This window comes from Buteo buteo, chromosome 12 (genome assembly GCF_964188355.1).
Source record: "Buteo buteo chromosome 12, bButBut1.hap1.1, whole genome shotgun sequence".
NCBI classification, from domain to species: Eukaryota; Metazoa; Chordata; class Aves; order Accipitriformes; family Accipitridae; genus Buteo; species Buteo buteo.
This window is the reverse complement of record NC_134182.1, coordinates 10845790-10861802: the sequence shown is the minus strand read 5'-3', so window position 1 is coordinate 10861802 and position 16013 is coordinate 10845790. Positions and strand designations below refer to the sequence as shown.

General features: G+C 38.0%; 1 protein-coding gene across 1 annotated transcript in view; it reads right to left on the bottom strand.

The window, feature by feature from the left end:
• The window catches only part of USH2A (usherin), a 392565-nt gene that overhangs the window by 222870 nt on the left and 153682 nt on the right, over nt 1-16013 (bottom strand). Inside the window, exons 26-29 of the mRNA XM_075042640.1 lie at nt 12632-12905; nt 9658-9861; nt 9455-9535; nt 6982-7167 (exon numbers count right to left, since the gene is read on the bottom strand). Coding sequence (XP_074898741.1) covers nt 6982-7167; nt 9455-9535; nt 9658-9861; nt 12632-12905 — 745 coding nt within the window. The remainder of the gene's footprint in view (nt 1-6981; nt 7168-9454; nt 9536-9657; nt 9862-12631; nt 12906-16013) is intronic.

Here is a 16013-nt window from a genome sequence, read left to right as displayed (position 1 = left end):
CCAAACCTAAAGACTATTTAGCCAACTTGAATGCCTGAGGTCGTACAGCATCTGTCTAACAAAGTCACTTGTGTGTCGAGATGCATCATTGCCACAGTACACTTAATCACAGTCCACTGACCAGAAAAGGAAGTCCTCAACTGACTTTGTGTTTTTGACAGATTGTAGCAAAAACTGTTTAAGTACATGCGTCTTCCACATATGCATTTCTGGACTGAAAGCCTGTGCACATCAATCTGTCACATACATCTGCATTTTTAAAGCATCTTCTACCGTAAGTATAGTATGAGTTATAAAATTCTGAAGAATTATTGAACAAGAGGGCACCTGTTCCAACTCTTTGGCTTATGAGAACAAAAAAAGGTTTACTTTAGTTACTGGATTTCTGTGGCTTGGAAGACCCCTTTTTTCCCAACAGAAAAATTTCATAACCAACCATACAAAAGCTCCACTGGCCTTGAAGATGCAATTCAGGTTGCAGTGGTTCAAGGAAGCCTGTTACGCTGCCCATAACACAAGGCAACTCTCTGGCTGCTTTAATTTGCTAAAATCTTGGCCCAACAGTCCAATTTTGCACCAAGAGTTAATTAACCACAGAGAGCATTGGTCCTTTAATGTCTATCACTATGGTACTCTTGATCCTTCCAGATAATTTTGTCACCTTGTTCATTTTCTGCAGGATGATTAATTTTAAAAGTTTGCAGAGAGAGAAAGACAGACCGCTAACTTTTTTGCAAACTTTTTTGTCTATAAAAAACCATATTAATAATGCTTTCCATCCTCACAGACATTAAGAAGTTCATTTTTTTAATTAATAAAAGTATTGGTATGTAGCTAATTTTGGTATGTAATTTTGATAAAATGTTCAGGTTTATTTAATCAGACTATTTACATTTCATATGAATAAATTTATACAACAGCATCGGACTGTAAACACAATTCACTTAGGTCTAAACTCAATCAAGTTAGAACCTTAATATTGCAGAATATTAATATAATTTATGTTTTAAAATGCATATATTGAAAAATACGCTGCTAGTCTGCTAAAGCCAGCTGAACGAAAGGACATGCGAACCTACATTCTGCCACTCTGATTTAGAGTTATTAGGAGCTCAAGAACCACCTGACAACTCACAGAAACCTAATGGGCATAGACAGATCTATTGGCTACCCTATGTTGCATTAGCTGCTGCAGGCAAACAGGGATCTGAGCAGGGGCTGAGGTGCAGCTTCTGGTATGCTCCATCAGCTCCTCCCACCGAGAGAGTGGATATGAGTGAGTGCACATGGGTGAGAGAGACGGAGGGACCAAATCTCCTTAAGACACCCACAGGGACAAAACAGGCCAACAACGAGCATCACAACCCTAATCATTACATGGGCCTCAGTACATGATATCCCTTCATGTGGGGAGGATGCATACAGCTTTCCAGATCTCACACACTGGGGCATGAGCACTGTAAAGTGCATACTGTTGTTCTTCTGGCTATGGGAAATATTTAGATGTTTTCTGTCATCTATCTGTATCTCCGACCAAAGGTTACTTCTATGCAATGATGATAAAAAGAAATAATTTACCTGAAAAATGACAATCACTCTTGTATTTAAGCGTGGTTCAAGAATCTGATGAAGCAGGTCTTGAAAAGCTTATTTTTCAATACAAAGTTTCAGCTTTTTTTACTTTAAATGTTCTGTCAGATTTTAGTTGTAAATAAATAAGCTAAATATACCAAACCTGGCTAGTGCAGTATGACTCTTTGTATCTACATGAAAAGTTTTAGAACATTAGATATTTGTCCCAACTTGGAGTAGGGGTTTGGGAGTCCTCCTAGTGCTCTGGCCCTACATATATTTATATTAGTTGGTTTGCAATTCTTTTCTACAAATTTACAAAAGTCTCATTAACTGCAGCATAGGAGTGGTTTGTGTGTAAAATATTTGTGCAAACCAAGAGCTTTCAAGTAATTTCAAGTGCATGAACATAATATCTGAGGTATTCATTAACAATTACAGGTGGCAAACTACCCGGCTGTGGTAAATCGCCCCACATAAATCCAAGCACCCCGAAGAAAACAACATTTTCTAAGAGCCACCACAGACAGCAAGCTCTCGTTTTAGGGTCACCCTGTCAACGCAGGCACTCCCCGGCCTGTGACGCAGCCACCCTCAGCTCCTGGCCTGTGGGGAGCAGCTGCCCCCGGCTGCCGCCAGCTGCTGCCCCAGGCCTTGTGGGGCCCCGAGCGGCGCTGTGGGGCCCGCTGCCCGCAGGCCCTGTGACTCCCAGACCCCGCCGGAGGCGGTGGCCGGGGCGCAGAGCCACAGGCTGCTTCGACAGTGCCTGCTCGGCCCCGGCAGAGCTCTCCCTGAGAGGGAAAGTCTTTCTGCCGGCGGCATTTCTCTGAGTGCGGGCGATTGCCAGTCTGGCAGCGAGCTTCCCCCGGTCCTGCGGCCCCACCGGCGAGCCCGGGCCTATCAGTCACGGGCAGGAGGCCCCATCTCCTCTTCTGAGAGACTCCCTAGCTAGAGCGCTTTCAAAGCCGAGGCACAGCCGAGCCACTTTGATTAACCATATTAAATCATTAAATTAACTTTTCCTGAGATATTCATCTGCCGAGCGTAGAAGACTAAAAGGTGAAAAGTAATTATAAACACGTGTCAAGGGAAGGAGAGAACGGTGACCGTGGGCATTCAGAGGGGAAGCCATCAACAACAATTTTCTCATTATCACGTGTGCAGCCACAACTTCAGCGCTTGGCCATTGTGGCAATGACACAGGCAGGATGAACTGCAAAAAACGTACAAAATTGAAAGAGAAATCTGTAAGAGGAACACCAGACATCTGTGAATTCTTTTGCAGGATATTTTATTTAAATATTATTTGCAGGTTTCACTAGTGTTCTTCACTGCCCATAATTGGGAGCTGGTAAAATTCAGAGGCTTGTTGATCTCCTGAATTCTACAATGAGAGCGACCTGAATTATAAAATGTTTTTCTCCTATTTGCTTGACAAGAGAAGTGTCAGAGGATTGTGATCAGTGGCACAAAATCCAGCTAGAAGCAAGACAGCTGTGGTGTACCCCAGGGGTCATCCTGGGGCCAACACTGTTCAACATTTTCCTTAATGACCTTGATGATGGTGGAAGTATGCACCCTCAGCAAGTTTGTGGATGATACAAAAGGGCCACTAAGATGATAAAGGGACTGGAGCATGTCTTTTATGAGGAAAGGCTGAGAGAGCTGGGACTAATCAGCCCAGAAAAGAGAAGGCTTAGGGTGATCTATCAATGTGTATAAATACCCGATGAGAGGAAACAAAGGAGAAGGACTCTTCTTAGTAGTGCCTAGTGACAGGACAAGAGTCAATGGGCACAAATTGAAATACACAAAATTCCACCTGAAAACAAGAAACCACTTTTTTACTGTGAGGGTGCTCAAACACTGGAACGGGCTTCCCATAGAGGAGTATCTCCATCTGTGGAGATATTCAAAACTTGACTGGACATGGTCCTGGGAAACCTGCTCCAGCTGACCTTGCTTGAGCTGGGGAGATGGAATAGATGATCTCAAGAGGTCCCTTCCAAACCCAATGATCCTGCGATTCTGCGATATTCTGGATTCCAAAGGAAAGTAGAAGCAAAAGCTGCTCAAAACCTGCACTGAAACAGTGTGTTCTAAAGCTTCTTTCATTTGTTTAAATACTGATTGTAATTTATATTCCAAATCTTGGTGGCAGCATAGTAACAGCATGTGGAATGCACTGGAATACAAAGTAAAGCAACCCAGCCTTTAGGAAAAAAATTCTTTGATGTGATGTCCCTGTACTTCCTTTATTATTCTCCTGAGTGTGACTGGCTGTATCCAAAGTGTATCAATGTTTTTACATGTTTCTTTGAAGGCAAGATGGGCTAGCACAGTATTCCCGGAACCCCCAAAATTTACACTCTAACTTTATACTCTCATCCTAGAACACAGATCCTGAACACCATGTTGAAATATACTACCTTATCCAATAAACTCCTGGTTCAACAGTCAGAACCTCACTTTAAGGATTTAAATCTGCTGAATATTCCTTTCTTGGATGAAAGGGAAAAAACATTTTGATGTTTTAAAGATTACAAGGGTCAGATATTTAGGATTTTGGATTCTGAGGAGTCAGAAATAGGCACTTGAGACTGTGGGATTATGCTCATTTCAGGACCTACTTTACCTTAAACATTTAGCTCAGCTTTTTTTCTTCTTGACAAGGGTACAACAGGTTCTTCTGAATTTGACACACACAGGACAGCCTTCTGGGAAATGAGTAATGCTATTAATAATTTTTTGTTACTGTGCTCCAGTTATGACTCAGGACCCTACTGCACAGAACAGATCATAGTAATTGTTCAAAAGAATTTACAGTCTAAGTATAAACCAAAACACAACAAGGAAAAAAATAAGATAAAGGGGGTTGTCAGTGCCCTCAGATACATTTGCAAGCACCAGATTAAGTAGTTCCTAGGCTTAACAGTGAATAGAAATCTGAACAAGGGAGTGGAAAAATACCAGAGTTGATTCATCAGTGATCCCACTGAGAGCTGTTGTGCTTTCCTCTCTCCTGTTGCATTAGCAAGCCTTGCTGTTGTGCTTCCTGTAGAATCTTCTCATGGAATTCAACAAATGAATTTCTAAAGAAATTTCCCTGAAATTAGGGAGAAAATAAGCAAATTTTCCCTTCTCAGCAAGCTCAAAGGAAAAGTAAGCAAAGACAGCATCTTCTGGTGGGGTTCTGTGTTTATGTTAAATTTTGATTAACCAGAAAAGATAATTCAGCAGGGAAAGCCACACCTTTTCTTGGGAGTCTCACATTTGTGGGTAACCATTTCCCAATGTCCACAGAGTAGTCCGTCTGTGTAGGCTTCACTGAAATCAATGGGCTGAAGGTAAAATAATTTCAAGATCAGTGATTTAATTTTTCATTTGTCTCAGCTCTGAACTCAGCATGAGGACATGAATTACATATTTCATACAATGCCAAAATTGGAAAATACATAACTAAACTATTAGGCAGCAGTTACAAATAACAAAAGGAAGTGCTTCTTCCACATGCACAAAACTGAATTGGAAAACTTACTGCCATAGCAAGTTACAGAAGCCAAAAGCATAAATGTATTAAAAAAAAGAAAGGCAATTCTACCACAGACCATTAAGCATGATGGTCCAGATGCAACTTTCAGCTCAGGAATTCCACAAACTACCAGCTGAATTTGTATTAACAGGAAGACTCATCCTATGCTTAGCACATTTCTTACATTTTCTTCCTAAGCACCTACAATCTGACATTGTCAGAGAGGTCAATGGTTGAATACAGCCATTCTTAAGTTCACAGGGTCATTTTATTTTGCAGTATTCAACAGCTATCTGTTATAATAGACTAAAGAACTGGGATCCAGTTACTATATCCACTTAATATAAAGGGATGTCTTATTCTTCTGCTTCCTGAAAGCTGTATGCTGATAACCTCTTACCTGTCCAGCCTGGTGTAGACTTTTTCATAACCCTGACACATAAGCATGGCACAATTCCAACAAATTAAAACAAAATTTTGGTTCTGACCATCAGCTGTGAATAAGCCATGTAATCCATATGCTTCTACTATGGTCTTTCATTTCTACTAATATAATTTGTATTGCTTTACAGCATAGATAAACAGTATTCAAATCAACAAGTTCATCAAAGAAATCACAGTAAGAATAGAAAGCCCATGCAGTTTTGGTATTGTAAGCACATTACTCACAAATAGTCAAGATATTTCAAACTGAAGAAAACAAAATATGTGCATGTTTGCTCTTGAAAATGTATACATACATTATTTCAGAGAAACAACACAAAACATATATACTTATGTAAAAACACTAAGCACGTATTACCTGGGCTTCAGGAAAGCAGCAATAATGTACTGCCTGTGGGCTAAGGCACTTTCTAAAACTGTTATACTGGCCAAAGCTGAGCCAAACCAAAGCATCAGCTTTGGACATTATCTCATTAGCACTTTTTTAATTGTTATGAATTATAGAATTAATTTTAGAGAGTATATAAACAAATCTATGGTCACAATTTGTTACAATGAAAGTAAGATTTTGTACTATTGCCCCATTTAGTCATCATGTAACTTAATCCAGACTGTTGTCTGTAATATGCTCCCTTCCCAGGCAACTTTGTAGCAGCCAGCTAAGGCAGTCTATTAATCGAGAGCAGAAAGCCAGATCCACACTATCCTGCCAGGAAGAGAGGTCCCAAAATGTTCTCTGTGTAGCAGAAAGAGAATCCAGTGTTTCTTCCTAAAAACATCTGCCTCCCATGGGTAAAAAGACTCCAGGAAACATCTCATGTGCAGTGGTTCATACAGCTCCTGTCCACAACCCACAGCTCAACAGTGACCAAACCCCATAAACCAAAGGCCCCAAATTCCTTTTATTCCATAATAACCCGCACCTCCATATCATAGTGGTATCAACCAAAGCATCTGATTCACATAAATGCATGCTAGTTCCCACTGAAGTCAGTTAGGTTTATATGATCAAAATTAGGCAAGTATATCAAGTGCTTTCATACATCAGGTCAAATAGTATCTTATGGGACCCACATTTAGAGTTAATTTAGGTGAACTGGATGTAACAACAGGGAAGGAAAAAAAAAATCACATATACTAAGCAAAAAAAAGCAAACAAAAAAAACATTTTCCCCCCAGATCATCAATAAGTTGGGAAGGCATACCTTAAATCAAATTGCTTTTTAGTATTTGTGTTGCATCTTAATTTCTATTGTTCTTTGAAGTCAGTATACTGCTATGTATGTGGATGACACAAATACTACCCTTCCAAACGTTAGCTATGCTGTGTATACACAAAAATAGACAATTAATACTTTATAGCTCCACAAAAGGAGGTATAAGCATCCCATGTTATTAGATGTACATAAAAAATGGTACTTAACAACATTTACCTGTGAGCATACTAGTGTCAGCAAGCTCAGCACTAGTGATGGGTACATTGGGACCATCCTCTTCATATGCTTTCAAAATGTACTTCTCAATTACACCTATGACCCCAGCAGGTTTGTCCCAGGTGACCTCAATGCTGTAACCATTTATACTGTGAACTCTGGAGGGAGTTGGCACATTTTGTGGAACTGTAGAAGGATAAAATAGAAAATAGAGAAAATGGCAGTTCTAAGGAGACTATTGCCCCTATTCTTCACTTTTAATGGCTGCAGTAAATCAGACTCAACCATTAGCATAAATACAATTTATTAGAGTTGTAACTTTTCAGCATTGATTTAATATGACTGCACATCTTGAGCTATTCAGTTTAAGCTATATTTCAAAACCATCAAAACTCCATCTACATAACATTCCTTCTTGTCTTGTTGCGATTTTCGAAAAACATTTAATGTATCAAACATATTTAAGCATCACTCACAAAGAGAGGAGGTGGATTGTATGTAGCTAACAAGTTCAGGCATTATAATCATACAACTGAATGAAGCAAGACAGTATTGCAATAGAAAAAGGCTTGATATTTATCTGTTGGATATCTAAGACACAGAATGCCACAACTATGAAACATTTCTAAAAATGTGCATTCTCGTTTACAAAAGTACTTCAAAAAATTTAAGCTCTTCCATTTATTTTCATATTGCCACAATACTATACAACTGTCTTAGGGCAAAGCAGAGATTTGTAAGGCCTTTTTGCAAAATCCTTCACTTCTGATTGTTCCATACTATAAAAAGAAAAAAAGAAAAAAAAAGGAAAATGAAGATGTTTAAAAGAACTGGAAAGCCAAGCTCATATATGCATACAGTTGCTAATAATAAAAAAAAAATCATCCCATCTCCCATAACCTTTAACTATTTATTAGATATTACTATACCAAGTAAAGGTCTGGCCAGTAACAACTTCATCACAGATGACTGCACAAGGGATGAAGAGGAAAGGCCCAAGGAACACTATGGCAGGATGATGGATGATGAGTTTGCTGTAAATGCATGTGGACTCCCTAGCCCTGCTGATGACCATTCACTCTTCTCACCATCAAATAACCTCTTTTTTTGTGATTTTATTGTTTAGTTTCATTAAATATGAATGCAGCCCTGGTTTTTATAAGAAGGGTACCAGAATGGAAAGTATAAAAATACCTGGAAGTTGTGATTCTTGTGTAAAGAAAGAATGTGATACTCTAGGAAAGCTTCAGTTACTACAGTAATATATTGATTTTTATTAGTTCTGAAGTGTATCATAGGGCAAGGTAAGCTACTGTATAGCAGATGGTCTTTTCATAAGGGACATAACAAAACCAACTCAAAAATAATTAAATAGTGCAATTATTCTCCAGCCCTGGGGAACAGGGACTGCTCAATGCTGTGGTCAGCTTGCAAACATAAATTTATGGTAAACCTTATAGTTGTCACACAGTTGATACAAAAATATGCATGTATTTTCTCTCTTCTGGGTGCTACACAAAATAATGACAGTAAGTTGTATAAGAATGCATTTGCAAGTCCAATATTTACAGAGGTATCATATCATTTTTTTAAGATCATACATTGAATATCTTGCATCAAAAGAATTCTCTACATTGATGGAATGCAATTAGGCTTCAATTTACAGAAGAAGGAAAATTGGTTAAATAAAATATGTGAACAGTAAATCTTCAAAAACTTGCTGGCTCAATAAGCTTTGCAAAAACACTGAACAGAAAAAAAAAGGTCCTTTAAGTATTCTTCATAAAATATATGAAAAATTTGTTCTTTAAGGCTCAGCACATATTATGTTCCTACTTTGAAACCTCATCCACAAACCACATGCTGCTTTTCTAGTAAATATTGCCATATTTTCACACACAATCTATGGACTACTTGTTAAAAGAATCCTCATTCAGCAGCACTGAGCAACATACCCACGCGCAGGTCATGTAAAGAAAAACTTTCACAAGACCCTCTTCTCCCTAGTAACTACAGGGCCTCTTATCTTCCACAGCTTGTGCCTGCTAATCCAGTATCTCCTTTCTCTACACTTGATTTTGTATAACTAAGTTATACATAGAAAAATACAGATTTACTTACTCCAGCAGACTCATGTAACATGAGGTTAGATGTGTGCGTATGAACGTACTTAGATGCATGGCTCTTCCTACTCAATGCACTTCAATCCTTTCACATTCTTTGCTCTCACATAACTGCATAATCTAATATATATTTGGAAAAGACCTTGAATCATGTGTGGAAAATACTTGCCTGAACACTTTATAGCTGAAGATAGTAATTAGGTACCCATTTAAAGCATTAAGCAGTTTTGCTCCTTCAGAAACACTGTGCAACTTACACTACTCAAAATTGTTGTGGCGGGATTTTCTCCAACTTGACATTAGATAGTTAATGAAAAATGGGAATAAGTAAGCCTTAAAATTATATTTACCTGATTCTCTTGTACGAACACGGGTCCACACACTAGATACTGATCCTCCTTCATTTGAGGCCACCACACTATAAAGGTATTCTTCAAAGAACATAGAGAAGTATAGAGGAGAAAAAACAAACAAACAAACACTGAACACTGTAATACATTAATACAGAATGAAATAAAAATGATGTATTTCAGTTAAGGAACCAATGTGTTACCTGTAAATGGTTGTAGACCACTCTCATAAACACTCTGCTCTTTTCCTCGGTATACTAGGATGGAGTCATTTCCCCTGCAGTTAACAGCACTGTCAGTTGATAGGCATCCATCCAGATTGACTCTGACAGCACTGCTGGACACAGATGCCAAGTTAACGACAGCACCTCGTGTAAATTTAACATCCTTCATGCAACCACCGAAACCTAGCAAACAGTAAGGGATTAGTATCACATAAAGAGCTTCAGTCATTAATTAAGAATAGCTTTTGTTCCTTTCAATTCTATATTTTCAGCACTAAAGACTGTAATGTGAATATGTTGACTTCCAACATGACATTCTGTCCCCACTTTCAAGACACTAAGCTGGTAAAAATTCCTGGTATTCTAGCGTTGAGTTCCTGCCTTACTGAACTACACTTTCATTGTTATCAATTCCATCCCACAAGGAAATAGCTTTCTGTTTTCTCTTCTGTCACTTCTCTCTTTAAAATTATTTCCATAAAAGTGAGTCTAAATTTGAAAATCAGCTTTCTGCTGCTTGCTAATATTTTGTTAATATACGCTCTTCCTCAAACTGAGAAGAATATCTAGATTAAAAATATAATTAACTTCAGGAGATCACAGAGGTATATCAGTTTATCCTAATGGGGATATAACTGGTATGCTGTTTACAAACATACTCTAGAAACATAACCCCAAACTGTTCATTTATGAAAAAAAAAATTAAGTAACTTCATTTTATATTTATTTCTCTATATACTTATATATATATTTCTGTGTGTGTGTATGTAACATTCCTTTCAACATTACAAATATGTTAAATGAGTTACTTGCAGTAAAAACACCACTACAAAACTCAGGATGCAGTTGTTAAAATTTCTATATACATCTATAACTTAATTTACAAAGAAATTAATAAATTGATACAAAATAGTTCTCAAATCTGAGTAAAGTACAATGATTGGTGTTTAACATAAACCCAAAAGTAAACAGTAACCAAACTGAAGACTTCAATGCATTGAAAAATTAACTTTGTAAATTAAAAATCAGCCTCTCACCAACCAGTGTTTTTAGTTTTGTGAAAGCATTGTATTTATATCTTATATACTTTTATTGCCTTTATTACTGCAAGGTGGCAGATCAGAGTAGTATTTTTACTTAGCCACCCAATTTGAGAATCTAATATCCATACATAGTTCATGCAAAAAGAAAGGGGCACTGAAGGTGGACACCCATTTTGAATCATCCTCTAAAACACCTTCTCTCTCCACAATGCTAGGAATTTAGACAGACTGCTCCTTAAAATGAATACATAACCTCTCAGGAGGGCATGTGATGGACCTATGCAAAGGCCCACAGACTCTAGCTGAAATTTCTTAAAGTTGTAACTGACATGGAGGTGGGGTGGGAGGAAAAGGATATTTATCCCTCATTTGCCATGAGCAAAACAACATTCCTTCATTCAAAATTAACTACCAAGAAGCCATTAATTGAGAAAATCTTTTGTAAATATTTATTAAACTGGGAAGGTCTCCATATTCTATTATCATACATTACATCATTATAGTCCTAAATAAAAGTATGTTTCAAAGCTGTAATGCCTAATCTTGCTCATCTAAATCTACATTTAGGAACACAAAGAATGTTTTTATCTTCAGACACTCTGAATATAAAGTCGCAGCCGCCATCTTATTTTGCTGCATGCTGAGGAGGCTCGGCGAAAAAAGTAATGTTTATTGATGTGCTTCAATATGCCATTCAGACATTCACTTTAGATGTTATTTTGCCCTAGATTCTTTGTTCACAGATCTCTTTGCTGCAGGAGCTGCGAATGCATCCACTCAGGAGGCTATACCATCTGCTATGAGGCAACACTGACAGGGTACGACTGGCTAGCTCTTTTGGGCCATAAATATTATGCACACAGAACCTGGAGGAAGATTATAATATATGTGATACCTACAGCTGGAAGAACACTTAAAACAATATTTTTGAGCTATCTGTGAATGCCACTGCATAGATTTGATTCAAACTATTCTTAGGCTGTGAAATCACATGGCTTCAATGCAGCTCTGCAGAGCTTACTTGAATGCACGCATTCAATGTGAGCTCATGCACTCAAAGCCACTTACTAGATTCCCCACTAATCACTTACTGACTGCTACTTATTTGCCCACAGTATCTGAAAAATACACCAGGACTGATGAATAGCTTCGGAAGTAATGAAAAAACACACCCAAACCGTAAACAGAGCTAGTTTAATGGACACTTTTTGACTACAATTCATACAGTAGATCCTTTGGTGGAGGCCATTAGTATCAGGCCATAATTAATGCTTCTCTCTTTTCCCTAGAAATTTGACCTGTTCCAGAACAGAAGGGTCATAGTGGTGGCTAAAACTATGACCATCTCCCCTCCTCCCGATAACATGGAAAATATCATGGTAAAGTAGCCAAAATCCAAATTCAGGGTTTTATACTCAATTTTTTAGACCAGAATCAGTATCACCTAAAGAAGGACTAATAAGCTCTCAACAGTTCTTCCATGTGGCAGCATCCAGCCTCATTACAGAGATTTAAGCTGTTTACTGTCTTCCACTGGTTTTGTATTCCAGATCTGTGAGTGACACAAGTTGATCAAATGAAACAATTTTATCTGAACTGGCTTTCTCTGATGAAGATTTGAGATCATCTGGTTGGGCATCTCAGATTACCATTTGCTACTCTCCAGTTCCTCTCCTATGAGTTAGATTGCTTTAGATATCACTGGGTTGGAAGAATTGTTATAGCATTACAAAAGGATCAGGACTAAGTAAAGCTAGATGGGTAGAGATAACTGGTAGTTAATGCAACAATGAGTGGGAGGAAAAATTCACGTTACATATTCAAGAATTTACACTACCAGCAATAGAATGTCCACTTTGTGCATGACACCAGTTTTTGAAAAACATATGCTCTTTGTGGTGTCACCTTACCTTGTTCTAACCCCAATTCTTTATAAAAATTCTGAATCTCAGATGGGATTCCTCCAACGTAGATGGGTGAGTTTACGTTTAGATGCTGAACACTGGGTTCAAGCATCTGCTCTCTCAGTTCATTCATACTTGCTGAAACTATGGAGCCCTCCTTATTCACGGTGACTTTGTTCCACTTTCCATCACAATAAGACAGTCCTAACCAGAGATCCACTTGTGTAAAGACAATGCCCGTTTTTAAAAAGATGTTTAATATTCCACTCTTCAGTTCAATCTATATATTTTAAAACAGAAAAAAGATTTTCAAAGAGACATCACATACACAGCAACAACAGACAGTTATTGTTAAAAAATAATCAAGGGAGTCAGTGAAGAAGATCAATGAACAAGACATTTTTATCTTCGGGATAGCAGAAATTACAATAAAATTGTTTACTCAAAACATTCTAAATACATTGTATCAGTTAATTCAGAATGTAGGAAAATATATTCTGATTTTTTGACAATTGACTTTGGTACTAATGTAGCTAAGTAAAAAGAAAAGACAATAAGCCAGGACTGTTTTGCTTTTTTTGAGAATGAGAAAACAGTGTTTTATCTATCAATTCATTTTTTAGAAGAATGTAACAAGATAATAAGGAAATGAAATGTCAGACCTGATTAAGGTCTTTTTAATTGGCTGGTGAACTCAATTTCAAATTTTTCCAGCATACATTGATTCTGTATTTCATCCTTATTCTTCTAAATCTTGTAAGAAAATAATTGTTTTTGTATGTGCTTTTTGAGATTAATGTGCCAATTCTCCAGTAGAAATACATTTTACTTAAATTTTTCACTGCAGAAGTTTCCAAATGCTTTACTGCAAGACTCTTTATCCTAACTGAATGGAACACAAGTGGGCTGAGACTGTAAATTGTCAGGTATAGAGCACTAAACACTTAGGTGATGAACTGGTGGTTGAAAATTATCGATACGTTCACAAAAAAGCATTATTGTTTCCATGCCAAAATCTTATTAAGTGAAATAAAACCAACAGATTTAATATAAATGCTTATCACCAGTATTGACAAACTGACACATTTAGGTTACTGATAATATTAATATTGCGGTATTTGTAATTGGATAGTATTTCCTTAACAGGGACCCCTACTGAAGAAAGAACTCACTACCTGAGGTATCAGGGGCAATACACATCCTAGTTCAGAGTGCACACCGACTGCTTGCTCATGAGACAGAGGGGTTTTGTTTATTTGTTTTTTTGGGGCCACAACTTTTTCTGCTTTCATAAGTTCGTAGCCCTTTGTAGCTAAGGACTCTACAATACAACTGAAAGACAGATTATTGCACCAATGTTGATGAGTATAGCTCGAAAAAGCAGTCCTTTTGACAAGTCACCATTTTTATTCACTGATGAGAATTAATATGAGCACACTGTGCTGGTGTGAAGAAAGCATTTCAGCTGCATGACTACAATAGTATGCCAGCAAGTCTGCCAGACCTGGAAGCTGGAGAGAGGGCATGGTGTTTGACATGAGGTCACTACTCAGCACATCCCTCTTCCAATTTACTCATCTTGGCATAGTCTTAAAGCAGGCAGTGAATGATGCTTGTGCTTTTTGTGTTGACCTGAACTGACATTTAGAATGCCCAAGTGCAGCTAAAGATAGGGGACCCCTGTTCACTTTGAACTGTTCTGCATGGTGAAGATAAAAAAAACCCAAAGTCCTGCATAGATCTAGCATCTCTCTGGTACTGAACATAGGTTCAGAAAAACAACAGATAAATTGTTTGCTCTGGATAAAATTCTGAGACCACTTTAAAAAGAATGCTTGATTGTTAATCTGTCCTTGGAAAATATATTATTACTTTACCAAAAATGCATGAAGATTATCTTATTCTGTCAGACATCTCAGTTACCATCTCTCAACAGAACAAGAGCATTATATCACAGCTCTAAACCTGAGCAGGTTCTCAGTTTAATGCTTAAAAGCATAGTTGCTTTTCAGAATTTGGGGTACAACTATTAAGCACCACTGCAATATTTTATTAATACTGTTCTCTATGCACACAATCTTATTTTGGTATACCTGGGCATGTAAGTAAGGTTGGAATTAGGAAAGCCAAAGCTTAGCCTGAATCTAGAAAACATGTGGGGCAAGAATAGCTTCTATAGGCCCACTGGCAGGTTGTAGCATCTCTCTGAGATTGATACAGGGACCGATTCTGATTAAAAATGTTATTAATGACCTGGGCAATAGGATGGGGTATACTGTCAGCAAGTTTGCTGTTGATAGCAAAGGGGGCTGCCACTGGTATTCTAGACATAGAAAGCAGCTTTGAAGAAAAGGACTGAGGGTCAAGATGGACTGCAAATTGAACACTGGTCAGCAATGTACCCTTGAAATGAAGGCCAACATGCACTGGGCTGTAATAGAAATAAGGTAGGCAGTGGGTCCAAGAAGATGATTCTTCCTCTCAATTCATCACATATGACATACAGTAGACCTATTGGGTCTACTGTATTCAGTTGTAGATACTCCAGTATATGAAAGATACTGGTACACCAGAGTGAATCCAGTGGAGGGGCACCAAGTTGATCAGGGGTTGGAGTACATAACATATGAGTTGAAGCTGAGACAACAGGGTTTGTTGAGTCTTAAGAGTAAGCATGAAGAAAACTTAAATTTTCAACTACCTTATGGGAGGATATAGAGAAGACAGACCCAGACTCTTCTCAGAGGTGCATAGTGAAAGGATGAGAGGCAAAAGACAAGTTGTAATGAGCGAAATCACAGTTAGATATCAGGATATTTTTTTTTTCCTATAATGAGGATGGTCAAAGATTGGAACAGGCTGTAGAATTTAAGAAGCCGTGGACTGTCCATCTGTAAAGAGATGCACAATATGCAAACAGGAAATGCCTGGAGCAACTTTCTCAAAGTTAAGTTGGTCCTGCTTTTAGCAGAGATTTGGAATAAATTACTTCAAAAGGTCCCTTCAACTTAAATTATTTTGTGCTTCTGTATTTCCATGTCTGCAGGGACCAGTCCCTACCTCACCCAACCTGCTTATAAATATATGATTTTGAAGATGAAAGGAATATCCAGCCATAGCTCTCAGAAACAAAACTCAGATAGGATAGGGGCTGCATTAGAGGCTGAATGAGACTTTGTTAATCCTGCCATCCAAAATGGTCTCAGTCAGTGTAGAGCTACAAGAGCGGTTATAGCTTCATCTCCTTTGAACTGGGAAGTCTTCCTGAGATTCAGGAAAATCAGCAGAGACAAGCAATGGGCTTCAAAGAACTTGGCAATGACAGTCAGTCTGTGAGCCCTTTGAAAGCAAAATACATGGTAGTGATGTTGATGCTGAACCAGTCTTT